The following is a 26,807-nucleotide window of genomic DNA, read 5'->3' as shown; positions in this document are numbered from 1 at the left end:
CTCCACTGAGGGCTTGTCACTCTGGAATCTTCTGTCTCATGTACAGGGAAGCCTCTTTTTGCTTCGGTGTATTCAGAGTAAGTGTGTGTAAAGGGGCGTATGGGTCTTTTGGTGCCCCTGCAAGGGGCCTGTACAGGCTGTATGCCCTGGTGTTGTCTCTAGGAGGAGGCCCTGCCTAGCCAGTAAGCATGAGTTTCAGGGGTTAATTGCCAGTCAGGGTTCAAAGGCAGCTCAGAGAAGCGCTACCAGGTGGGAGCTAATTAAGTGCAGCTGAGCCTATGTGCACTGAGAGCAAAGAAACAGGAGTGTTGGGGGTGATCAGAAGCTACTGCAAGGAGCTTTGAGGAAACAAGAAAGAAACTTGTATGGTTTGTATATTGAATTTATTGTTTCTAAATCTGCATGGAAGGAATATAGCTAGAGACTGCCAAACAGGTGTCAATTTGCATTAGAGTTTAATGCTTGCAAATAAAACTCCACTCAGAGATAGAGATTTTATGTTTAAACTCGAGCTTTGCCTTTACACCCCTTTTAAGTCATCACATTCTTGGCACTACAGTCTGTTGGAGTTATTTAACAAGTTAGAGAAAGGATGGGAGAGTTACTTGAGCATATTGATATTTGCACTCAAAGCAGGGATTATGTTTCTCTTCTATGTATGAATATTATCCTTTCCTTCCTAAATTTACAGGATTTACTCTTTGGGCATGGAATAAATGAACATCTGTGAATTATAGTTATTTTAAAATGCATCCATCTCACATTTTCAAACTGGGATATATTAGCAAAGAAATTCCTAAAATTTTGGATACTTTAGACATTTCACTATGTGTTTATAGTAAGAGTTTTGTCTCTTATGCCTCTGGGATAGCAGGGGGAGGCATTAATTCTTCTTTGAGTAGATGCAGCTGTGTTTTCCATGTCAGTGTGTCAATCAGTTTCTTCCTAGATGATCTCCAGGTGGATAACTTTGTGCATTGTGACAGCATATGAAGTAGCTTGGGCTATGACATCCCTCCCCCACTAATTCTGTGAGAGCCCAGGCAATGCTGATTGCATTTCTAAGGGGCATTCCATTTTTGGACATTTGCAAGGTTGCCATGTGGTCCTCTATACATATGTTTACAAACCACAATGCTATTACTATTGCATCCTCCTTAGATGCAAGCTTCAGGAAGTCAGTCCTGACATCCTTGTCTAAATAGACTCTGAGCCCCATGTCCTGCAGATACTGCTTGTCAGCCACCTACCTGGACTACAAGGCTGTATCTGCTCAAAGAAGAAAGCGTGGTTACTTATGGTAACTTGTTCTTTGAGATGTGATGCCCATCCTCTGTCTCCTCTGCATTGGAATCTCTGCTTCTGATGTTCAGCACCAAGGAACTGACAGGGTTCAGGGCTGCACTCAGCTTATACGGCCAGAGGAGGGGCTAAGGCCATGAGACGCGAGCACCACCCCTCTGGGTACTGCTAGGTGAAGTACTCCAGCTCTGGTGTGCTGGGCATGTGCAGACCTATGTAAAGTACGTGTCTTCCTCATCATGGGTTTTTTTTGGGGTGCTGATCTGAAAATCCAGTCTTCATTCTCTTTTTGCATCTTGATTTAACAGAGAATATAACGAGGTGTTGTCTCAAATTTTGATAGTCTGTGCACAGAGTTCAGGTAACTGAAATGACTGGGCTGGAAATACATAACCCTACAGGTACATAAGGTATCTATGAATAATTTCCTAGAAAGATGCAGGTTAAAAGTCATGTTGCAACTGACATACCAGTGGCACAGCTAGGACAGGAAAACTAGGTGGGTGGGCAATGATGGGAGAGGGCTGGGGGATAGAAAAGATCAGGGGGTGCAAGAGGGATCTCCCCCACCCGCTCCAGCCAGCCCTTGCTGCTCAGCAGGCACCTGAAGATGAGGCTGCCTGGGGCACACAGGCCTACCCTGTGACATACAAACATGAAATTGTATGCAATGGGTTCTGCTACCTCCCTAAGGCACCAGTAAATATGAATAGCGCATATAACCCTTTCATGGCACTCTTCTAATATACCAGGACTTAATTGTGATGGGTGGAGCACAGCTGGTGGATAACTATCCCACAGTTCCCTCAGTCCCAGCCGCCAACTGGAATTCTGGGTTAAGCTCCCAGTGCATGATGGGGCAAAAACATTCTCGCGAGTGTTTCTGGGTGTGTGTCGTCAGTCGCTCCTCCTGCCGGGAAAGCTATGGCAGACAATTGTTTCACACCTTTTTGGCGTGCAGACGCCATACTGCTTTCAACAGACAGTGCAGTACAGTACACTATTTCTCTCCTGGTACTGTGAATTCACCTCTCATTTCCTCTTGTCTTTCTATGTAATCTCTATAAGTATCTACTCTTTCTCTTTCTCATCGACCACTTCCACTGCCAAATCTGCTTGGCCACCGTGAACCGAGCAGCACAGTTTCCACTGCCAACTCTGCTCTCCTGCTCTTGCCACACTACCGAGCTTCTCCATGTTGTCTGTCCTGGGCTCCCACCTCTGTGAAAGCTACAGAAGACAACCATTTCCCGCCTTTTTTCGGCTATCGTGAACCGAACAGCACCTCTTCCATTGCCTCTCTGCTCTCCTACGTTTCATGCCCTTTTTCCAGGATTACCCGTGCAGGTGCCATAGAGCGGAAAGCATGGAGCCCACTCAGATCTCCGCTACAGTTTTGACCATTGTAAATAACTTGTGCATTATCCAGCAGTATGTGCAGTACCTGCAGAACTGGGCAAGGAAGCAACAACAGTGCGATTACGATAGTGATCAGGATATGGACACAGACGTTCCTAGAAGCACGGCATGTGGTGATTGGGAGATCATGGTGGCGTTGGGCCAGGTTCATGCCATGGAACACCGATTCTGGGCCTGGGAAACAAGCACAGACTGGTGGGACCGCACAGTGTTGCAGGTATGGGATGATTCCCAGTGGCTGCGAAACTTTCATATGCATGGGGCCACTTTCATGGAACTTTGTGACTTGCTGTCCCCTGCCCTGAAGTGCAAAGACACCAGAATGAGTGTCAACCTCACAGTTGAGAAGTGAGTGACCATAGCCCTGTGGAAGCTTGCAATGCCCGACAGCTACCAGTCAGTCAGGAATCAGTTTGGAGTGGGCAAATCTACTGTGGGGGCTGCTGTGCTGCAAGTAGCCAACACCATCATTGACCAGCTGCTATCAAGGATAGTGACTTTGGGAAATGTGCAGACCATTGTGCATGGCTTTCATGCGCTGGGGTTCCCTAACTGCGGCGGGGCAATAGACGGAACGGATATCTCTATCTTGGCTCCGGAACACGGGGGCAGCCGGTATGTAAACCGCAAGGGGTAGTTTTCCATGGTGCTGCAAGCACTGGTGGATCACAAGGGACGTTTCACCGACATCAACGTGGGATGGCCGGGAAAGGTGCATGACACTCGCATCTTCAGGACTTCTGATCTGTTTGAACAGCTGCAGGAAGGGACTTACTTCCCAGACCAGAAAATTACTGTTGGGGATGTTGAAATGCCTATAGTTATCCTCAGGGACCCAGCCTACCCCTTAATGCCATGGCTCATGAAGCCTTACACAGGCACCCTGGACAGTAGTAAGGAGCAGTTCAACTGTAGGCTGAGCAAGTGCAATATGGTGGTAGAATGTGCTTTTGGATGTTTGAAAGTGCGCTGGCGCAGTTTATTGACTTGGTTAGATCTCAACACAACCAATATTCCAATTGTAATTGCTGCTTGTTGTGTGCTCCACAATCTCTGTGAGAGTAAGGGGCAGACATTTATGGCAGGGTGGGAGGTTGAGGCAACTCGCCTGGTGGCCAATTTCGCAGAGCCAGACAACAGGGCGAGTAGAAGAACTCAGCAGGGCGCGCTGCGCATCAGAGAAGCTTTGAAAGCCAGTTTCATGACTGGCCAGGGTACGGTGTGACACCTGTGTTTGTTTCTCTTGAAGTTACCCGCCCCCTATATATATGAAAGGAGATAAGTTCACAATTGTTTAAAAACCTTTCTTTATTATTTGTTGCACAACACATTGAGAGAAATCAGAAGGTATACCAGAGGGGTGGTACTGGGGAAGAGGGATGGAGGAGAAGGGAAGGACAAGTCCAGAAACTAAATCAAAAGTTTGGATATGCCAGCTTTCTGCTGCTTGTGCAATCCTCTGGGGTTGAGTGTGTGGGTCCCCATAGCACCCCCCCCCCCAGTGTTCTGGGTGAGGAGGCTATGGAACTTGAGGAGGAAGGGCGGTTATACAGGGGCTGCAGCAGCAGTCTGTGGTCTTGCTGTCTTTCCTCCATTAGATCCACCATACAGCGGAGCATGTCAGTTTGCTCCCCCATGAGCTTGACCATAGCATCCTTCCCGCTTTCATTGCGTGCATCCCTCCTCTCTTCGTGTTCATTTACAGGACTTTACAGGACTCCACAATTGTTTGCCTCCACTCATTCAGCTGGTCCCTATCAGTGCGGGAGGACTGCATGAGGTCAGTGAACATGTTGTCCCAAGTTCTTTTTTTCCGCCTTCTAATCTGGACCAGCCTCTAGGACGGAGTAGATAGCGGCCACATTGAAACATTTGTGGGAGGAGAAAAAGGGAGGGTAGTATTTTAAAAGATACATTTTAGAGAACAAAGGGGACGCTTTCTCAGTGAAACAGGCAATTCATAGTACACAGCATATGTTCTTTCTGTACAAGGTCGCATTTTGCCTCTTATACTGAAGTGCCTGCCACTTTGGTGTGAGTAAGCCAACACATGCAGCTGGGCAACAGAATTCAGCTTGCAGGCAGCATGGTAAGCCCTAGGGGCACACGGGGTTCTGCTTCTTCCACATTCATTTCAGTGCTTTCAAACTACCAGGCCCCCTTTCCCATAGCAAGCAATGCCTGGTGGGTTTGCCATATAAAAGGAGGGCCTGCGGGCTCTCGGGAATGATCGCTTCACACAACACCCCTCTGCCCCCGCACCCACTGTGTGGCGCCAATGAGGCTCTGAGCCGAGATGAGCCCTTTAAACTAAACGCAAACAGCCCAGCGCGGCTGGGTTTACCCCCCACCCCCAATTGCGTGGCTTTGATCAGGCTCTCACACGCCAGAAGTGCCAGGAGCATGAATTGGGAGTGGGGGGAGGCTATTGGGTCCAGCATTAAGAATAGTTCCTGGCTAGGGGGGAAAACAGATTCCTTACTTGCCGCCTGTGCACTGTCGTCATCCTCCTCCTCCTCTTCGTCCTCCAATAACTCATCCTCCTCGCTCCGTGCAACTCCCCCCTTGCAGATGTTCACAGACAGTGGTGGGGTAGTGGTGGCGTCACCCCCCATAACTGCATGCAGCTCACGGTAGAAGCAGCACGTATGGAGCTGTGACCCACAGCACCCGTTCGACTCCCTGGCTTTTTGGTACGTTTGCCTGAGCTCCTTGATTTTTGTACAACACTGCTCTGTGTCCCTGGAGTAGCCTCTTTCCATCATGGCCCTGGAGACTTTAGTGTACGTATTTGCGTTTCTTTTTTTGGAACGTAGTTCTGCCATAACAGATTAGTCTCCCCAGCATGCGATGAGATCCAGTACCTGCCATTTGGACCATGTTGGAGCTCGTCCGTGAATCCAGGACTGTGTGGTCTCTGGTGATGGTGGACTCTGCATGGTCGCCTGTGATGGTGGACTGTTCTGATAGTCACCTGTGCAGATGGTGACCAAACAGGAAATGAAATTCAAAAGTTCCCAGGGCTTTTACTGCCTACCTGGCTAGTGCATCAGAGTTGAGTGTTGTCCAGAGGGGTCACAAGGGAGCATTCTGGGATAGCTCCCAGAGGCCAATATCGTCAAATTGCGTCCACAGTACCTGTAACCCGGAACTGTGATCTCGATTTTAGCACAACTCCACTTGCCGAGGTGGAGTACAGAAATCGAATTAAAGAGTCCTTTAAATAGAAAAAACTGGTTTGGTCGTGTGGACGGAATCAGTTTTATTTCGAATTAACTTGGCTAATTCCAAATAACCACGTACTGTAGACTAGGCCTAAGGCTGTAGAGGAGACTCATTAATCTCTCTCTAAGTGGTCTCAGTGCTACTAGATGGGACGGAACACCACATCCAGAAGGTGTGTGGGTTACCTACTTTCCCTAGCTGATGAAGCGTGTCCTGAACTTCAGAGTTTTCCCAGTTGAAACCCTGGAGAAGCCCCCACTTGTAACGCCGACAGACCCTGGTTGTCGGCAGGCAGGATCGAACTGGGGACCTCTGGAGCTTAGTGCATGAGCCTCTACAGCCAGCTTGCTGTTAGCTAAGGCTGTAGAACAGACGCATTAATCTCTCTGTAAGTGGTCTTGGTGCCTTGGTCTTGGTCTAGATGGGACAGAACACGACACCCAGAAGGTGTGTGGGTTACATTAGCACTCCCACTGTTTAGGGCTTGCTAATGCCACAGAACTCAAAAGGCAGAAAGGAATCAGGACACTGGATTTAGATCATAACTGAAAGACAAAGATAAACAATGATAAATGTTAGAAATACAACACAGAAGACTAATAGCCTCTGACATGACCAGTGATAAGGTCTTAGGTAAGCCAAGTGACTATATTACCAACTAGCAGGATAAGACTTTAATCAAGCCTTTCATCATGATAGGCAGTGGTGCAGAGGACTGGGCCTTCCAGTGGTCTGGGAATAACTGATATTGAAATTAATAAATGTCTATAATACTCGTTGCAGGCTAGAAAGACACAGAAAGAGGTGAACCAAGCAACTGAATCGGAGCCACCATCCTTAGAAATTATTACCAAACATTTAGAGTGGCCTTTATGTGCACACTTTTGGAGCTCTGCACACAAGAGCTGTGTAATGCTAATAAATAACGTGTAGTGATATTCTGAAGGTAATTGTAACATCACCCTAATCCCCTTCTATTACATTGCTAAATGCTGATTCTTTGCCCTTTTGTACCAGGTTGTGTGCTAAGGAAATAGTATTATTTTCCATTTCATGCAACTTTTAAAACTTGACAGGTCAAAAGAGCACCCAAGATGAAATAGTTCTATAATCTCATTTTACCTTCGCATTCAGCATGAAATATTTATAAAATATGCACAAAGATCTTGGTGTCACATGTTCACAGTTCTGCCGTGTCCCACAATTTTATTATGTGATAGAAAATTCAGTGTTACTGAAGGACTCAAAAAACAACTCTGATTGACTTTGTATTCAGGGTTGTTGTTTTTTCTCTCTCACTCTTCTGTCAGCAAATTGGAACTCAAAGTGAATGAAGCAACAGAAGTTTTAGTGTTTACAATTACGTGACGTGTCGGTACGATACTTATAGCACAATATAATCCTACTACATGATAAAGAAAACCTTAACTCCTTTTTTAGCAATGGGACAAGGTTATTTTGCATGAATAAACTGAATGGAAGTTCATTTTTTTTTAAATCCATATTGTGAAAACTTGTAATTTTTATTTCCTGCGGGAAGAGTGCCAGTCTGATCACTTAATAACTGTAGCTAGCTTTTGTGTATCCATTTTTCTCTCATTTCATATGGAATACAAATCTAGGCATTCAAAAAAAGAGAAAAGTGTTTTTTTTATTGCTTCCTAGTACCTGAAACATAGCATTCCTGCTGCTAAATCATCTACAGAGATGGGTCTCTTTGTCAAGAAAACTTTCATAGCTCAGCAAGATTTTTGCCAAGATGGAATGTAGAATTATAGCTGAGGGCCAGATCCTGAAGAATGCTGAGTATCTCTTAGGAAATGCTGAGTTGTCCTCTGCTCCCATCAATTTTTTAAATTGTTATTTAGGGTTGTTTTTTTTTAAATAAATATACTCGCGTATGTATTGCATATGAAGTGAAAAGAAAGCGGAAGCACAAAAGTCAGCCATAGTAGAATAGCTCTCTCCTTTGCCAACCACATCTGCTAGCAAGTTACACAAACCTAATATATCACAAACTCACTGCTGTAAAACTAAGTATCAATGCTCAGATTCCTCCTGTATACGGTATATACCCTATATTCCCTATGAGCTCTATACAGTGTTTTGGAAGTAAAGAATCGCAGAATCATAGACTATCAGGGTTGGAAGGGACCTCAGGAGGTCATCTAGTCCAACCCCCTGCTCAAAGCAGGACCAACCCCAACTAAATTATCCCAGCCAGGGCTTTGTCAAGCCTGACCTTAAAAACCTTTAAGGATGGAGATTCCACCACCTCCTTAGGTAACGCATTCCAGTGCTTCACCACCCTCCCAGTGAAAAAGTTTTTCCTAATATCCAACCTAAACCCTAAAGGGGACAGATGAGCACACTTTATTGTTACTATCAATCTGGGGAATAAAAAATATATATATATAAATGTTAAAATGGACAACAGAATCTTTGGCAATACCTGCATTAATACTAGTGCTGCTATATAGGAATTCTTAATGTAGTTGCTCCTTAAGTTCAGCTGAGAAGGGCCTGTGCTTTTGATACAGGTTCAATCCTCACAGACGACTGCGGTGCTGGGACTTATGCTGTCATGGTTACTTATGTCAATATTTTTACTATAGCATTAGTAAATTATTCTTGCCAGAAGAGGACATATTTCCAGGAACTAACTCACAGTATTTACAAGAGAAAATGGAAAAGAAGGACCAGTTTGCTGAAATAGTTGGTGTTGCCAACTCTTGTGATATTTGGTGTTTTTCTGAAAGTATCAGCTCCTGAAGACAAATAATTAGGTAAAAAAACTCAGCTTTCATTTAAAGAAAAGCTAAGTGCTTATTGTTGCGGAGAAGACTTGAAAGCAATCCAAATGCATCCGAAAGGCCCATTAACCAAAATGCAAAGAAAAAGAATGAAAAAAATATATTTTGAAAATCTCATTATTTTTAAGTCAGTCTCATGATTTTGAGGGGCCTGACTTATTTTCTGAACACTTGGGGTTGGAAATACTAAATTCTCCATTTAAAACAGGGCCCTGCCTTAGACTTGGCTGAAGCAATGAGGATCTTTCTGAATACCTCTTTTTGCCTGGTTTATTGGCTCTCAAGACATATGACATGCTTAATTTGTTTGGATGTTGCATACAGTAACGGCATTTCTTTACTTCTCCGATTTGCCTTTCCCTTGTCATTTCTGACATGTGATCTGGGCGGTCTACTGAATGTATCTAACTTACCAAAATATAAACACAAGAAAGATGTCATCAGTGTACTGACAAGTTTTCTTTGGAGAGCACAACAGATGAATATTGTAGGCCAGAGGTAATGGGGATGGATGATCTCTCAAACATCAAATCTTAGAAGCAGAAGAGTATTGGTTCACATCATTCAGATTATGCTATAGTGTACAGGGGTGAAAAATTGCTTTTGGCCCTGTAAGTCCTCTCTAAATCATCCAATTTCCAATGTAGCACTAGTTCTGTGTTCCTTCAAAAACACTGTGCTTGGGAACCAGTTATTAACTAAACTAAGGTACAAAAAATGCAAAAATCCCATGAGGGCTGCTCAGCAAAAATACACAGAGAGTTATGAAATTCAAAAGTTAAGGTTCCAGCAGCAGTATCAACTCAGCTGCAATGCACATCCCGTATGTTTAATGCACAAAGAGTAATGCCTCCATGCAAGCAGACTCTACCCCACTGAAGTCAGATGTGATCACATGATGTTATACTAGAAATTTTTCAAAAATGATAGTGGGTTTGTTGATCAGCTCATTAACAACATATATATGTAGCCATTAAAAATGGTGAGATTATCTCTGCTAGCATCAAAACTGAATTCTGATCTTTTTCCATTTTTATCCATCATATTTTCTTCTCTGTTTCAATAAGAGATTACTCTAAAATTCATGTTGTCTATATTATTCAGTTGTATTTCTCCTTGCTGCCAAGACTGTGGAAAACTAAACCTAAGAAGCTTAGGAATAATCTCTATATAGTCACCATACTGCCCTCCCACCATCCCCCATTAAATCTTGCATGTAATAATAAATTACATAGTGTTAGAAAATAATATACTACTTAGTGCTCTCTCAGCTACATTTCTGGCCCTATCCTGTGATGAAAATAAAGAGAGATGAGTTGTGATATTTTCAACATAATCAATAGTAATGTTCAGCCTGCTTCATAGTGCCTACCTGCATGCTCTTACAGTATCAGCTGGTATAAATCTGTGTAGTTTGACTGACTTCATTTTACATCATCTAAGGATTGAGCCTATCTTCTATACATTAAAATATATATGTGTCTTCTTATACTTATTAGTAAGGCTACGTTTTAGTCACGGGTATTTTTAGTAAAAGTCATGGACAGGTCATGGCAGCAAACAAAAATTCACGGCCCGTGACCTATCCATGACTTTTATTATATACTCCTGACTAAAACTTGGGGGTGGGCAGCCCGGGGGCGCTGCAGGTGTTGGGGTGGAGGGGCACGGCCTGGGGAAGCACTGTGGGTGCTGGGGGGGGCTCCCTACCCGGCTCATGGGAAGCTGTGACTCTAGCTCCACATGCTGCCTCCGCTCCTCCCCAAGCCCTGGTTCTGCAGCTCCCCTTGGCTGGGAACCTTGGCCAATGGGAGCTGCGAGAGCAGTGCCTGGAGATGGAGGCAGCACGTGGAGCTAAGAGCTGAGGGAAGAGAGTTCCTGTCGCCCTTCTGGGGAGCTCCCCCCAGGTAAGCACTGCTCCCCACACCCAAACTCCTGCTGCTGGTGGGCAGGGACCCAGCAGCAGCCAGTGCGACTGGCCCACGGGCTGCCCAAGCTCTTCAGGTGGGTCCAGGGCCAGCCACACCTGGAGAAGTCATGGAAAGTCATGGAATCCATGACCTCCATGACAAACGCGGAGCCTTACTTATTAGTGACAGTGAATGGATTTGTGCATTTGGGAACACTTTCCACTGATTTTTGGTGGGGCTAAAGCAAGTCAGAAAGCAGGATGGTGTTCCAGCAGATTTGTACACAGCAGAAAACTGGCTTATTTGTCTTTTTATCAGATTCATTTACAGACCTCCAATGCATTTACAGACCTGCGAAAGTATTTAGACAATAACTTGAGTGATTCCTATTAATGAGGTAACAATGGTATCATGGGCTAAATAGAGTCCAAAATGGAGATACATTAGCCTGGGCTGCAGTTATTTCTGACAAGCAACTGATTTAAATAGGTTGGAGGGTATTTTTGGTTTGTTTCACGAGATCTGGATGACATGACAAGTTTAAGTGAGCATGTTTCTTGGGGGCATGTGGATCTGGGAAATTCTGAAAGCAAAGTGCTGTCATTTGCATACTGTAGTAACTGAAAACTATCTGTACAATGGTGACCACAGAGCATCCATACCCTCTGACAGCCTGAGTCCAATCTATTTCCAGAATAATTTATAATAAGGAAAATATTAGAAATTTAGAACCAACCTATCTTTGTGACACCTGCACCCAAAATAAACTGTTCCTCCTGACATAAGCTGTTTTTTCTTGCAAATCTAAGTCTCATTTAAGATGTGTTGGTTATAATTTTTTCATATCTGTCCTTTATTTCCTCTCCTCCTAAGCTATGTCTCTGAATGCCATAGCACTCGCCTGTAACAGACCAACTGCTTCGACCAACTAGTAGTAGGCCAAACCACAGGACAGAAAGAGAAAGGATCTTTAAGGCCCTGATTCTGCAAGCTGCTTCACACAACAAAAACCAGTCCCTGTAGGGGGACTAACATTTTATCATACGCAGGACTCAAATGATCATACAGAATTGGTGATACGCCTGCTTTTGTTTTTAATTCCAGTATTACGGTTTCTGTATAAACTGTCTACCATTCCCTTTACTTGATATGGGAGATAAATCAGTTGTTTAAAAATGGAAGCTATGTGGGCAAATAAGGAAATCATTGTCAATACAAAATCTTCTAATAAAAGGAGTAATTAGCTGAGGAATACAAAGTGCAGCGCTACTTGTAAGTTCGTAGCATGGTTTTCCTGCTATTGTTCATTAAAATGTCTATTTTATACACACTAAACTACAATTTCCCACATTTCACCAACTCACCCTGAATTTGAATAAGCTATTGTAATTATTACTCTTCTTGTACTCATGGGGAAAGGTAGCTGATCTTTGCTCCCTTCTGTGCTTAGCACTCTATGATGTTGAAAGAGCATGCAGGTCATGGGGGAAATTCTCTCACTAAGAATATTTCCCTGAAAGAAGCCATTTGAATTTCCAGTGTTTGGGTGGGTCTCAAAACAAAAATTGCTTATAGCAATTACATCCCAAGTGGGGCATCAGCAAGAAAACATCCCTTGCCAGCTGTAAAGTTAGTTTGCTTGCAGTACTGTACTTGTCCTCATTAGAACCATTTTTAATTTGCAGATTTGTTTAAACAGACACCAGCATTTGCAGTAGCTGTTATCTGCTGTTGTGTTAAAACACAATGGGAAAGGGTTTCTCCTTACCACCCTAAAGATAGTACTTTTAGCCTCAGCTATAAAATGTGTAGGACACCAGAATTTATATTTACCCTGAACACCTGATGTAAAAACCATAATAAAATGGTAATCCCAGTGACACCCAAGGAGCAGAAAAACATACTTCCAAAGATGTATCTGATTATGATGTGAAAATGATTAGGCTATTTCTCAGTGCTTCCCTATCAAAATGTCATGCTCTGTCCTCTGTTGAAACCAGAGATAAGAGTCAGGATATTTTCAACATAATCAATAGTAATATACTGCCTACTGCCTTCCTGAATTCCCTTGATAGGTTCTGAACATGAAGATCTATATATTTGTCTCCTGATATATATTAGTGACGGTAGCAGACTGCAATTGTTTAGCAAGATCAGAATACTCATCAGAGAACTACAGATATTATATTTCCCCTGACCTGCTTAATCTGGTATGCATTTTTCCCCTATAAATGGTGCCATATAGATATAAGAGAATTTTAAGAGAGAAATTTAAGAGCAGGAATAGTTGCAAAAACCAAAATCTCTGACTTCTCTTCTGGAATGCACCCTAAGAAACTGTACCTGATGACTCAGAGACTTTAGTACTTATTTATGGTGTGTGCATGCAGGATCTGTGGGAAAAGATAAAGGTCTCACCTTGAGGGGAGGAGGGAAATGAAAGAATGAATGATCAAAGCAATTGTTTCTGCCTGTTTGATTACAAAGAGGAAAGACAACAACAGAGAGGCTCTGGGTCACTTGTTAGAATACTTTTAGCAAAAGTTGTCTGAATGCTAATCATGTGGGGAACTAGATGGCTCAGAAGACTGGTAATGGGACACAGAACCTTTCACCTAGTCTGTAGTGGTCAAAAAATGTTATCATGTCACCCTCGGTGATCATCTCTGTCCAATCCATAGTAAACAGGTGTTTAGTGTGAAGCCTCAACAGACAGATAAAGGACTGGAATGGAATGATCCTCCTCAGGCAGTCCCTCCTCCTCGATATTGAGTCAGGACGTTGTGGAGAAGAATGTGCTGTCATCATCTGATCTGTAAATAGAGGACTTCTTATCCCAGGCCAGATTATACAAACACTAAATTTACGTTAAAAAATAAAAAGTGTCACTAGAGAATTATTTTGGTGTAGCTATTCAATCCTGCTACAATCAAATGTGTTTAATGTACTCAAGTATGGAAGGCTCCAAAAATAAATCTCTTTTAAAGCAAGATTTTTCAAATACATTTTACCTAAGAAATGTTATCTGTTGCACAATTCTCAAGGTTCACTATTTGCTCCACATATCTTGCAAGATCCAAAGAGCACACACAGCTTGGGTCCCCGTGGGATTTGTGGATCTGCTGGGGTTGCTGCAACCTCTACAGGGATTCTGTCCAAAAATAATTATTAATTTTTTTTAACTTAAGGAAATTCCCAAGCAAAAAAAAGTTTGTTACCTCAGCTTAAAAAAAGTCCTTAAGAGAATGTGAATTGTCTCAAAGCTCATAAATGTTTGAAAGCCTAGAAATTCCAAGTTAACTTTAACCTGTAAAACATTTGAGTGTTTGAATATGTACACATGAGAACACCAAACCAGATGCCTCAACGCTATGCTGTATCACCAAGCTGAGAACAGAAGCTGTAAGACAACCATATCCATTTATCACACTTTTGTGATCACTAATGAACCTGTGCAGTGGAAATTACTTTATTTGAAATTTTAACTGCTGCACAGGCAAATAAGCAGGCTGCATGCAATGTGATATTGTAGCACTTCATGGATTTAAATACAGAGTAACACAGCACAAACCAACTACCCTGAATAACAGGGAAATATTTTGGTCTTATGATGGACAGCCATGATCTCTGTCATGACTCCTTTGATCTCTACACTATCATTCTGTCTGTCCATTGTATTTTAACTTCTGTTTCTATCTGTAATATGCAAACTACAAAATCCACGCAACTAGATACATCTTTGAACTTATATCAATATGAATGTTGTTGAATATTTGGTAATAGTTTGAATAAGATTTTTGTTATATCTTAAACTGCAAATCTATTTCTCTTTGCTCCTAAGCAGTTTGATACTGATAATTACACACAGGCGTGTGTTTGCATGTGTAAATCTTGGATCTCAATACTTACCTTTTCCATACAGATCTTTAAAATGACACTAAAAGAAAAGATTAGAGGCAGCACATAGACTAGCCCTAATTTGAATCCATTCTGTATCATAAAAAAGCAACACAGTTGGAAAGGAGCAGGAACATAAGCAAAGAGAGATTTACATTCTGTAACTGAGTAGAACAGACCAGAAGGTGATTAAATGTCAATGCAGGGAACCTGGATCATTCTTTTTACAACTGACCCAAAGCCAGAGCTTGCATAGCTTATTTACATACCTCCACTTCTGCTCTTATTCGCAGTCATAAAAACAAGCAGACATGGTGCTGTTGACAGTCTTCACCTCTTAAAACTCAGAGATCAGAAAAGAGAATTTAGAATGTGTAACCCAGGGAAACGTGTGTTTGTTTTACAAAACAAAACCTGTGAACACTGGAGGTTTGAAAAATAAAGTATGGGAATATGTCTCTTAGGTTTTGGTTTTGTGAACCTGTTTACACTAGGACTCCCACCATTGCTAGCACCCCTGGTGGTTAACCAGTGTTAGCAAAAATGGTTCAGAAATGTTTCGAAAATGTCCCTGTTACAGAAAGGGCTAAAGAGATAAGCACTGAAGAGGCAGTAAATGGAAGCTCAACAAAACAGCAGTTTACAGAAGCATGAAAAAGGAAGGAAGAAGTACGACTGAGATCCCCCTTGCAGCCTGCAGCCATGTCACACCCATGTCAACTGTGGCAAGAATGAAAAAGAAAGTTTCAAGAATTTGGAGTCCAATGGCCAAATTCAGCCTGGGTGTAACTATGAAACCCACAGGACTTGCACCCATGTCCACTGGGGGTGAACTCAACTGTAGATATTTGAAATAGAAATCCTGCAATAGGCTGTGAACCTACAAATCAGGAGGACTTGTTTCAGTGCAGTCCAAGGAGGAAGAAGAAATACTATTCCACAGCAACAGAGGTCTAATCGTACATGTCCCATACACCCCTTTATGATGGCATCAGAAAGGGCTTAGCAGATCTGGAGGCTTTTTCTGAAGGGGCCCCCTCTGCTTTCAAACTTTTCTGGTATGTCCAACTGAAAACCTCTGCTGAATAGCCCCATCAACTTTGGGGTTCTGACAACTATCCTGAATAGTATTGCTAACCTGGGAAAGTTTCTGAGCAGCATAGTGCCTGCATTGAGTGGCTATGGAGCACTAAGCAGTTTGCTCTCCTCCCTCTCTCCCCAGCTAGAAGACCAGATAGCACAAGGCTCCATGCCCTAGTCCTCCACCACCCACCAAAGAAAAAAGAACACCTCCCTAATCCTCTCCTTTTGGGAATCAAACAGAACCCTTCCTTCAGGCTCTGTGAGGAGAAGGAAAGTGAAGTCCTATTTCCCTTCTGTCAGTGTGGAGATGGAGGACATGGCAAGGTATCATACACACCCCACCCCTAATGCCACTTTCCTCTGACTCTGTATGAGAACAGGTAGGGGAGAGAAGAGATCTGAGGGAGGATTGGAGGAAAAGGTTACCCCTTGCATGGTTTCCATGAACAGGGAGAAGAAAAAAGGACCTCCTCCCATTACTTAGGAGAAGGAAGAGGAAACAACGTACAGCCCTATGTCACTGTCTGGGAAGAGGAAGAGAAGGACCCAGCACTCAGAATTCAAGCAACGAGGTAGTCAATAACTCCCAATGCCAAATGTGCACCAAGTCCTAAGAGTTGGATCCATGCACTTCCCTACAGTTGATTCTTAATTAAGAAATGCTTGTTGCTTTACTTAAGCATGGTTGAGGTGTAAGAAAGGGTCCTAAAAAGGTAAAGACCACAGCAGGTTTTCCTCTCTCTTTCCTTCTCTAGTGTTGTGGATTTCCCTCTTATTTCCCCCTCCCCGACCATCCTATTTATTTAACTTTAAATTTCACCACTGGCTTTCACTAAGATAGCTCTCTGCGGGGGAGCTTGGCAAGGTTTTCCTGTTTAAAAAAAACACACCCCACTACACAAGCTTGCTGAGAGATAGCTTTTCCCAAACCCTCACAACTCTGCATAACATTCAAGAATACAAACACCTACACTTTACTAGAGATGGAGCTATAATGATCCAAAACATTCACAAGCAACGTGTACAATCAATACTCACTGGGAAAACATGGCCTGTGACTGCCTCTGCTCCCTGATTCATAATGAATGAATTATACACCCACACTTCAAGCACAACAGTAAAAAATATTGTGCTAGATGTATTTTTTTTTTAAATAAAATATTTAGTTGGGGGTTTTATTCCCCACATGGATTGTCCCCATGCCCACTGTGTTATCTTCTTAACTCTTTGACACAAAGACTTGTCAGAGTGCTTTCAAGTATGCAGCTGACTCACTAACACAGAAAGATTTAATTTACTTTTTGAACCATTTTATTTTAGTCTAGAGGATACTAGGAATCTGCATCATACTATAATGCCCTTGCTCCTTGAGTTTTTACACTGCAGTTGGCCACCACTGAGCAGATAAGATGTGGAAGATATTCTAATCCATTTTACTCCACAGACATTTGTGAGTTTTTGATCTTTGACATGTGTAGGCTACTAATAAGCTATTATGCCATCATTCTTGGCCTAAGCAGTGATTCCTTGTCATTCACCTCCCATTCAGAGAAATTGTTAATCTGTTCCTGCTTCAGAGATGAAAGTTGTCCAAAGTTCTGAGCTTACATTCTTGTAAAGTAATGAGGGAGAGAAAATATCAATACCCTGCTTCTAGGCGTTTTTACTACAGAAATGTGCAGATTAGGCTTAAAGCCACCCATAGTCAATGCATATTTCATTTGGCCTGTGAAAGACTCAGGGATATAAAGGAAATGGTAAAAGAGGGCCTCTGAGGCAAAGCCATTCCCAGTGCTGTGTAAAATATGATGCAGAACTGTAATTATATATAACAAAGAAATGTACTATCTGCAAATAGGAAGTTACCTAACTGGGAAACTAGGGACCTGGGTTTATTTGTAGCTTTTTCCATTTATAACTTCAAGAAGTGACATGAGTTCACTGAGTCAGAGATAGTGTAAGGTAAAACACATCTCATATGCCAGATTGTCAGTAATTTAAGAAAGCTTGTATAATTCTTCTTTGTCAACCTATTTCTTAATTTACTTCAAACTATTCTGTTAGTCTTGTATGAAAATGCATTGCAGCAATTTAAGAATAATGATAAATTGTACTGTATACAGCCTGAATGAACCACATGGGGTCTAATGGTTAGAACAAGAAATTAGGCATTCACATTCCTGAGTTCCATTCCTTGCTCTCTCACTGACTCACCTGGTAACTAGGTTATTTTAGGGTACCTTTTGTAGTCCTGACCCATGTCATGTGATTCAAGCCAAGAAATAAAAGCCAAACTTTTATCAGCACTCCTGTGTGTCACACCTTTATTGCACTGGGCAAGTTATTAGCCTCAACTTCTCTCTGTTTCCCTATTTATAAAATGAGGACAATAACATTTACTGACCTATGTGATGCGGAGGGGCTATATAAATTAACATTGGTGGCATGTTTTGGAGACAGTTGGATGTATGATGCTGTAGAACTGCAAAGAATGCTTATATTATTAGTAATACATAAAGATGTCTGATGGACATGATGAATAATATCTAAAGGAATATATGCCCAGAACACAAACCAAACACTTTCTGAGACTTGGAAAGGTTGGATTTATATGGTTGACTGGTTACATTGTTGGTTCCAGATGGTATGGGCATGGGAGGTGCCAAAATACCATGAGAGAGTCCATCCTCACATTCTGAGCCAGATTCTCAGCTGGCCCAAAACTACTAAGTACCTGGTCCAGTATTTCAGGCCTGGCTGGAAACAGGAAGGGACAAATATCTCAAGGAAACCTGTTGTCAGGAGATTCCAGCTCCATTTTGCAAAGCCGAGAAATTTGGATGGTTACCAAGCTTTTTGAGGGTTGGCCATGAATAATAATATGTATTTAGGAATGAGAGCTGATTAGGAATATAAAATACTCTAATTGGGTTAATTCAGGCAATTTGCTATGATTTTTTTTTTTAAACAAAGCCAGCCTCAATCAGTTGGTGACCATTTAGGACAGTGAGAAGCGAGTGATGACCACGATCTCCATATAAAGGTTAATTTTATACTTATCTAGGAAGACAGAATTCTGGTGAAATGGTGAGTAGTGCAAGCTTCCATGAGTAAATATTAAACTTGTGTGCACTATGAATTCTGAAGACTTTCATCATTTGAGTGGCTCTGACCCAGTGAATTTGGCACATAGTGGGCTAGGTTCTCCTCTGGATCTGAGTTCTCTGCAGAAGAGTTGGGAGTGGAGCATAAGGGAGCTGATTAAGGTGCTCTGATCTTGTGCAAGCTCCAACATCAGTTAGAGCAGCCTTGGGACTCATTTAACATAGGCTATATTTCTGAAGGTTCCTAGGCCAGTGATGTTCCTCCACACCTCCTGATCACCCTCTTAATTTGGGGGCTGGCATATAAATTGGCTCTGACAACTTTACAACAGCAAAGAGTTCCACCCCCCACTCCAGAAGAATTCTCTGCTGGCCATTTGGGACCAGAACCTGGCCCCTTTGGGGTACCTGGGTGGCACAAAGGGTTCAGATCATAAGGTCTCTTGTCATATTTGTGTTCCTAGCCGTTTATTGAAAAGGGGCCACTGGTGTTCCAGTCACAATCCTTTAAAATTCCTCAAAAGCTTTGAAAGTCTCTGGACTAAATTAGAAGTATGGAATCTATTGATTTGTTTTGATTCAACCTTTCCCTTTTCAGCTGAGCCTCGACCTTAGCCTCCATTTTTGGAGGCAGAATTTTGTGGGTTCAGACGAGTACTTAGATGTTTATCTGTCTTTGCACCCACGGTGAATTACAAGCAAAGCAATATAGTGCAATTATTTACAGGTATGTTTTTATTTCTCTCTCTCATATACACACAAAACCACTCAACATTGACAATCAGGCCTATTAGCTGCAGGTGGAGAGATATTATCCAATTCACTGCTCCTTTTTCTGAGAGTTTTTAAAGTAATGGCTAGTAAACCTTTTAAATATTTTGTGTCATTGTGGCTCATATGGAATATTAATTTTAGCCTAGAGTTTATCCAGAACCAAATCTGGAGATCCACACACCACTGAAAGGTTATGGAATGTCAGATCTAGAATCAGGATGGTCTTTAGATTTTTCCTGTGGGTTTCACAGGAAGATGCACTTCTGAAGTTTGGATTCTGTTGAGTGCAGAACTACTCCATCTTGTTGTTGAGAGAATTACAAATATTTTATAAATTAAGTAAATGTTAGCAAAAGTTGTGTTACTTTGACACTTGCTTCTCTATTAATTGGTGAGCCATTCCATCCCACTATTCATTTATAATCTCGTTAATTTGTGAAGAAGGAACAGAATGAGCAAGGTAATCAGAGGAGAAACTATTATAAAGGTTACCGCATTTAAGAACCCCACAGTAGTTCTTGGTGAATGTCTTGGGCATTAAATGTCTAATGCCTAATTCTGAATGCAAACAAAAAACAGCAATCTATTCTATCCAGATTCACAGTATCAAGAACAGGAAATGATAAACTGTAACCAATTCAGTCACTGGATAAGTACAGTCCACAAATGCCTTTCCAGATACTACTGTATATCAAGCAGTAGTGGGAGATTAATGCCCACTCTAAGGCAGCACAACAGTAAGGGCTAAAACCATTTTTTAAAATCTACTTTATCTTTCCTCCAGGCTAGAGCAGGGACTCGGGAGGAGGGAGAAGGGGAATAGCAGTACAGCGCTTGTAGTTTAGCTGTCAAATACATTCCTGTAGAGTGCAGAGAAAAAGCAGCTTTTGTTGCCATCTATGGGCCCAATTCTGCAAACCAACTTCTGTGGGAGTTGCGGGCAGGTTCCAAGGGGCAGGGGTGATTTGTGGCCTGGAGCTGGGAAAGGCCTCCAAAGGGAGGCTTCAAATGCTCAGTGTGTATTGGTACTGCTCCTCGCTCTTCCCTCCCTTACCCTACTCAGATAGTGTGAGCAGAGCATCCCTCACTACCTCAGGAGAAAAGGCCATCAACCGGTCCCTGCAGCAACAGCAGTGGGATCCTGAGTCCTCCACCCCTTCTTGGCACCATCCTGGCTGGCTGGGAGGAACCGGGGGCCCAGGCTGCTGGAGCAAGAAAGAGTGCTGGGCCTGCACTGCATACTACCTCCCTGGCAGTTGTCCATAGACCCAGGCGCATTGTTCCCTCACTCAGGTAAGCAGCAGCTCTGGCTTCCGTGAGTGGGGGAGGTACAGGAAAAAGATCCCTCCCTTCCTGCCTCCCTCACCCCAACCTGGCCTGAAGAGAGAGGGAAAGAAGATTTCTGCCCTCTGTGGAGGAGACTCCTCACAGCAAAGAGATGCTGAGGGGGAGAGATGTTGGGGGAGGGGGGAAGACAGGATACAGTGTGAGGACGTACCATTGCCGTAGCAGCGAAGTGGTGAGACAAGATAGGACCTGACCCACTGGAAGAGAGGGAGATGCGACCTTTGTCAAATGGCTACTTTAGGACTGGAGCTGCTTGGCTGTGGCAAATGTAAAGGCCCGGCAGTGTCTATCCATGCTATATCACATACTGCTTGTGGAGGTGCAGGGAGGGCTGTACGTGTGTGTTGGTGTTGCACAAGACTGGTGCTGAGATATGTATCTGTGACAGACTGGGGCTGGGAGCATGAGGAGTGGTTTTTTTAAGTCGGAGTCAGTTCCGACCATTCCCCAAGCATGTTTCAGCAGGCAGGCCTCAAAGGCTCCCAAGTCTGAGCAAAGTCAATTTCCCTCCAAAACTCAACATAGTCTCAATTGTAAGGCTTATTTACACTGTTCATGCTGTAAGCAGTCACGTCTAAGTTTACAGTGTCACACGTGTGGTGTGTGTGTGTGTGGGGGGGGGCATATGTGCTTGCCCTGGCGCAAAGCAACTTAACAGGAGGCATTCAGCACCTCACAGAATCAGCCCTACTGTCTCTCCCCGACCCACTCTTATTTATAGACTTGGACCATTGTGAAATCCTGAGGAATAGCTTGCCAGCTAGCAGTGCAATGTTGAGAATTCTAGTTCAAGGTTAATCACCATCCCTAAAAAACCCAACAACATTAAAATAAATATTAAAAGGAAAAATATCATTAAACTTTTGATTCCTAGCAAGGAGTGGAAAGAGGGCAATCTCTCTGCAGGAACAAAATATGAAATACTCATTAACAAACTGGAATGGCTAGTAATTGGAAACGTCTTTCATTTGTGAAAATTCCTCAGAGCTGTCAAGTCTCATTGCAAAGAAGGAGAATGTGGCAGATGCTTTGTCCAGAGGGAAAAACTTGTTGGAGGAAATGTGGTTACCTCGGTAGCTTTGAGATGGACTGTAAGAGAGAAGCATATTTACATCTCTTCAAAAAACCCTAGTAGAGAAGTTTGTCTTAATGGAATCTGGGACGCACTAACAATGAACTGGAAGGAGACAAGATTCTTAAGGTGCTCCCCATTTCAGAAACAAAGTCCAGTTCTAGTCAGGATCTGGGCTGAAAAATTCCTAGATCTAGGTGTCAGAGCTGGTCAGAAAATTACCTTCAACAAGGAATTCTGAAAACAATTGCCACCAGATTTTCCAACCAGCTGTGTTGCTTTCATACTCTGACTTCAGTCTTTCTTAGCGGATATCCGAAAATTATTAAGGAGGGTGACAGGTCTCTAAAAATGGACAAGATTGGGAAAGATGACAGAAAATGAGTCTCAGAAGCTGGTAGTACTGATTCATCTCTTATCAGGAGGGCCCTGGCTCCTGGGTTTTTTCAGAAAAAAACACTGACCTACTCTTCAGGGAGACAGGAGTCTACTCACAGGGTCGATATAGTACATGGGTACTTTCTCTCTTGGCTGGACTCAGAAGATAAAGATTATTTTTAGAGAATTGATACCATCCTTGATTTTGGATTTCTGGGTGGCAAGGTAAATAACATGAAGGACTTGAGTGAATAAGGCTTTTTCCTCAACTTTATGTATCTTTTATCCTTCTACAATATGAAGAAAGGAATATATATATACACTGCTTCTAAGGGCATCTAATTTGAGCAGACACATTTGCATAGTCTCATTTTAACGATGTTCTGGAGAACAATTCAATGACTCTTGACCATTAGCAACTTTGATCTTTCAATTTCTCTTTCATAAGGGCAACCAACTGTTGGTTTAAATATGAGCCATGGTTGTCTGGAATTCCTGTTTTATCTGGTGAGACATGAACTTAGCATTTTGTTGTTTTTAAGAGACAGAGACAGGGAGTGTGTGTGTGTGTGTGTGTGTGTGTGTGTGTGTGTGTGTGTAAGTGTATTTTCATCCTTTTATGCTGAACTCTTATACTGTGTAGTTGGTTTGACTAGGCAAGTTCATTACTATTTTATTGCTGTCAATTTTGCCTTAGAAGTTACGTGAACATATTCAACACGTTCACTAAATATGTCTTTGTTAGACCTTTCTAGATGTTTATTCAGTTTCAAATATGAGGCTGCAGAGGAGTTTCTTTGTAGAAGTCAGACACTAAGTGAAATTCTACCTTTTACTCTTCTTTGTAACTCCTGATCTCAGCAGTACTCCCTTATATGGTGTATATAGTTATGAAATTGTCATATTCTTTTCTCTTTACCTTTAAATGTGAAAAGTCTTTGCTGCAGTGGAGTGCAGCAGTGTTATGAGGCAGTTCAGGTTGATTGCTATTAGAGAATGAGACACACTCTGTGCACTCTCGCTTATGTTCCTTTTTGTTTTGTTTTCCTTAATCTACAATAAATTGTTCAAAATGGCAAGTACCTATTGCAAATTATACACAGGAAACAATAGTCTATATCAACCATCATAAAGACTATTATTCCACCATTCCGATGGGTATGTCTACACTACAAAATTAGGTCGATTTTGTAGAAGTTGATTTTTAGAAATCTATTTTATACAGTCGATTGCATATATCCACACTAAGTGCATTAAGTCGGCGGAATGCGTCCTCTCTACCATGGCTAGCATCGACTTACGGAGTGCTGCACTGTGGGTAGCTATCCCACAGTCTCCGCCACCCATTGGAATACTGGGTTAAGCTCCCAATGCCTGATGGGGCAAAAACATTGTCGCAGGGGGTTTTGGGTATATGTCGTCAGTTGCCCCTCCCTCCGTGCAAGCAATGGCAGACAATCATTTCACACCTTTTTTCCGTGCAGATGCCATACCACAGCAAGCATGGAGCCTGCTCAGCTCAGCTAACCATCACCATCACTGCTGCTGTTGTGTCCTGGGTGCTGCTGTCAGCAGACGGTGCAGTACGACTGCTAACCATCATCGTCCACCGCTTCCACTGCAACACTGCTCTCCTGGTGCCATGAATCCACATCGCAGGTCCTCTCATTGTTCTGTATAAATATCTATTCTCATGGCATCCGACGTCATCCACCGCTTCCGCTGCAACTCTGCTCTCCTGCAGATGCCATATCACGGCAAGCATGGAGCCCACTCAGCTCACCGCTGCTGTTGTGTGCATTGTAAGCACCTCCTGGAGTATATGCAGAACTGGGCTAAGATACGCCAGCATGAGGATGACGATTTTGATGAGGACATGGACACAGACGTTCCTGAAAGCACGGGCTGTGGCAATTGGGACATCATGGTGGCAGTGGAGCTGGTTGATACAGTGGAACGCCGATTCTGGGCCCAGCAAACAAGTACAGACTGTTGGGACTGCATAGTGTTGCAGGTATGGAATGATTCATAGTGGCTGCGAAACTTTCGCATGCGTAAGGCCACTTTCCTGGAATTCTGTGAGTTTTTTTCCCCCACCCTGAAGCGCAGGAATACCAAGATGAGAGCTGCCCTGACAGTTGAGAAGCGAGTGGCGATAGCCCTGTGGAAGCTTGCTAAGCCTAACTGCTACTGGTCAGTTGGAACTCAATTTGGAGTGGGCAAATCTACTGTGGGGGCTGCTGTGATCCAAGTAGCCAATGCAATCATTGACGTTCTGTTATCAAGGGTAGTGACTCTGGGAAATGTGCAGATCATAGTGGATGGCTTTGCTGCAATGGGATTCCCTAACTGTGGTGGGGCAATAGATGGAATGCATATCCCTATCTTGGCATCGGACCACCTTGCCAACCAGTATGTAAACCGCAAGGGTTACTTCTCAGTGGTGCTGCAAGCACTGGTAGATCACAAGGGACGTTTCACCGACATCAACGTGGGATGTCCAGGAAAGGTGCATGACACTTGCATCTTTAGGAACTCCGGGCTGTTTGAGCAGCTGCAAGAAGGTACTTACTTCCCAGACCAGAAAATTACCGTTGGGGATATTGAATTTTCAATAGTTATCCTTGGGGACCCAGCCTACCCCTTGCTCCCATGGCTTATGAAGCCGTACACAGGCAGCCTGGACAGTAGTAAGGAGCAGTTCAACTTTAGGCTGAGCAAGTGCAAAATGGTGGTAGAATGTGCCTTTGGACGTTTAAAAGCTCTCTGGCACTGTTTGCTGACTAGGTCAGACCTCAGCGCAACCAACATTCCCATTGTTATTGCTGCTTGCTGTGCGCTCCATAATATCTGTGAGAGTAAGAGGGAGACGTTTATGGCGGGGTGGGAGGTTGAGGCAAATCGCCTGGCGTCCAATTTTGAACAGCCAGACACCAGGGCGATTAGAAGAGCACAGGTAGGCACGCTGCACATCAGAGAGGCTTTAAAAACCAGTTTCATGACTGGCCAGGCTTTGGTGTGAAGTTGTGTGTATTTCTCCTTGATGCAAACCCGCCCCTTTTGTTGATTTTAATTCCCTGTAAGCCAACCACCCTCCCCCCTTCAAAATAAAATAACTATTGTTTTGAAACCATGCATTCTTTCTTTATTAATTAAAAAAAAGGGGATATAACTGACAAGTTAGCCTGGGTGGGGTGGGGTGTGGGAGGAGGGAAGGACAAGGCCACATTGCTTATTGTAGCCACACTACAAATCAAACTGTTTGAATGACAGCCTTCTGTTGCTTGGGCCATCCTCTGGAGTGGAGTGTCTGGGTGCCCTGACCCTCCCACCCCCGTGTTCTTGGGCGTCTGGGTGTGGAGGATATGGAATTTGGGGAGGAGGTCAGGCAGTTGTAAAATGGATGCCGTGGGGATCTGTGCTCTTGTTGGCTTTCCTGCAGGTGTACCAGATGCTTCATCGTGTCCATTTGCTCCTCCATTAGCCTTATCATCGCCTCCTGCCTCTGCTCTTTAAGCTCCTGCCTCTGCTCTTCGCGTTCACTTAATGCTTTCCTAGCCTCTAACACTGAATGCCTCCATGCATTCAGCCGTGCCCTATCAGTGCAGGAGAACTGTATGAGCTCGGTGAAAAAAACGCACTTGCGATGACGTTTTCCTTCTAATCTGCGATAACCTCAGGGACGGAGATGATAGGGGGAGCCTAGAAACATTTGTACCTGTAGGGAGGTAAAAAGGGAGAGTAAAATTTAAGATGATACATTTCTGAGAACAAAAGGGAGACTCTTTCACAGTGAATCAAGCAATTCACAGCAGACAGCACATGTGCTTTAGGTACAAGGTTGCATTTTCCCTTTTGTATTGAGCGCTTGCTGGTATGGTGACACATTACAAACAGCTGGGCAACAGAATATGGTTTCCATGCAGCCATGGTAAGGCAAAGGGTACGCGGGGTTGGCTTCTTATGCATAACGTGAGAATGGTTTCAAACTGCAGCTCCATCCTTTCCCATAGCAAGCAATGGGTTGGGTTTCACATTTAAAAGGAGGGGCTGCGGTTTTCGGGTGGATGTGCAGCACACACATCCCCCCACCCCACCGTGTGGTTATTCTCCAGGATGATCCCTCTTAGCCAAGCGCAAACAGCCCAGCATGAATGGGGTCCTTTTCCTGTTCGCTTACAAAAATTCCCCTATTTCAACCAGGTGACCATGAATGATATTACTCTCCTAAAGCTAACACAGAAAGATATAGACCGAATGTTGCTTGAATGCAACCAAAACCCAGGACCATTCACTGCCATGCTTTGTGCTGTAATGATTCCAGACTACTTTCAGAGTACTTCATGGAGATGTCCCTGGAGGATTCCCGCTCCATCCCCAGGCATGTGAACAGACTTTTCCAGTAGCTATACTGGCGGCGAATGCATCCCAATTCTTCAGGGCAAATCAAACATTAAACACTATTGCTTTTAAACCCTGTACT

The 26,807-nt window shown here is 43.3% G+C and overlaps 1 protein-coding gene across 2 annotated transcripts; it reads left to right on the top strand.

Annotated features, from left to right (window-relative positions):
- Nucleotides 1-25,376, top strand: LOC311527011 (uncharacterized protein). 2 transcript variants are annotated; one of them, XM_084640534.1, is made up of 2 exons: nucleotides 1-77; nucleotides 23,809-25,376. In XM_084640534.1, exon 2 carries the CDS (start codon nucleotides 24,375-24,377, stop codon nucleotides 25,344-25,346), a length of 972 nt encoding a protein of 323 aa, XP_084496660.1. In that variant the 5' UTR covers nucleotides 1-77; nucleotides 23,809-24,374; the 3' UTR covers nucleotides 25,347-25,376. The 2 variants fall into 2 exon arrangements, with proteins under 2 accessions (XP_084496660.1, XP_084496659.1); XM_084640533.1 differs by lacking the exon at nucleotides 1-77 and adding an exon at nucleotides 286-368.
- Nucleotides 25,377-26,807: the final 1,431 nt, after the last annotated feature.

The sequence above is a fragment of the Lepidochelys olivacea genome, assembly GCF_965140295.1.
Source record: "Lepidochelys olivacea isolate rLepOli2 genome assembly, chromosome: 10".
Classification (NCBI taxonomy): Eukaryota; Metazoa; Chordata; order Testudines; family Cheloniidae; genus Lepidochelys; species Lepidochelys olivacea.
Note: the sequence above shows the minus strand (reverse complement) of the source record. Positions and strands in the feature narration are given on the sequence as shown.

Bases quoted from the DNA above. Each gene is read 5' to 3' on its own strand.
- LOC311527011 (XM_084640534.1), top strand. From the start codon at position 24,375: ATGCGTAAGGCCACTTTCCTGGAATTCTGTGAGTTTTTTTCCCCCACC.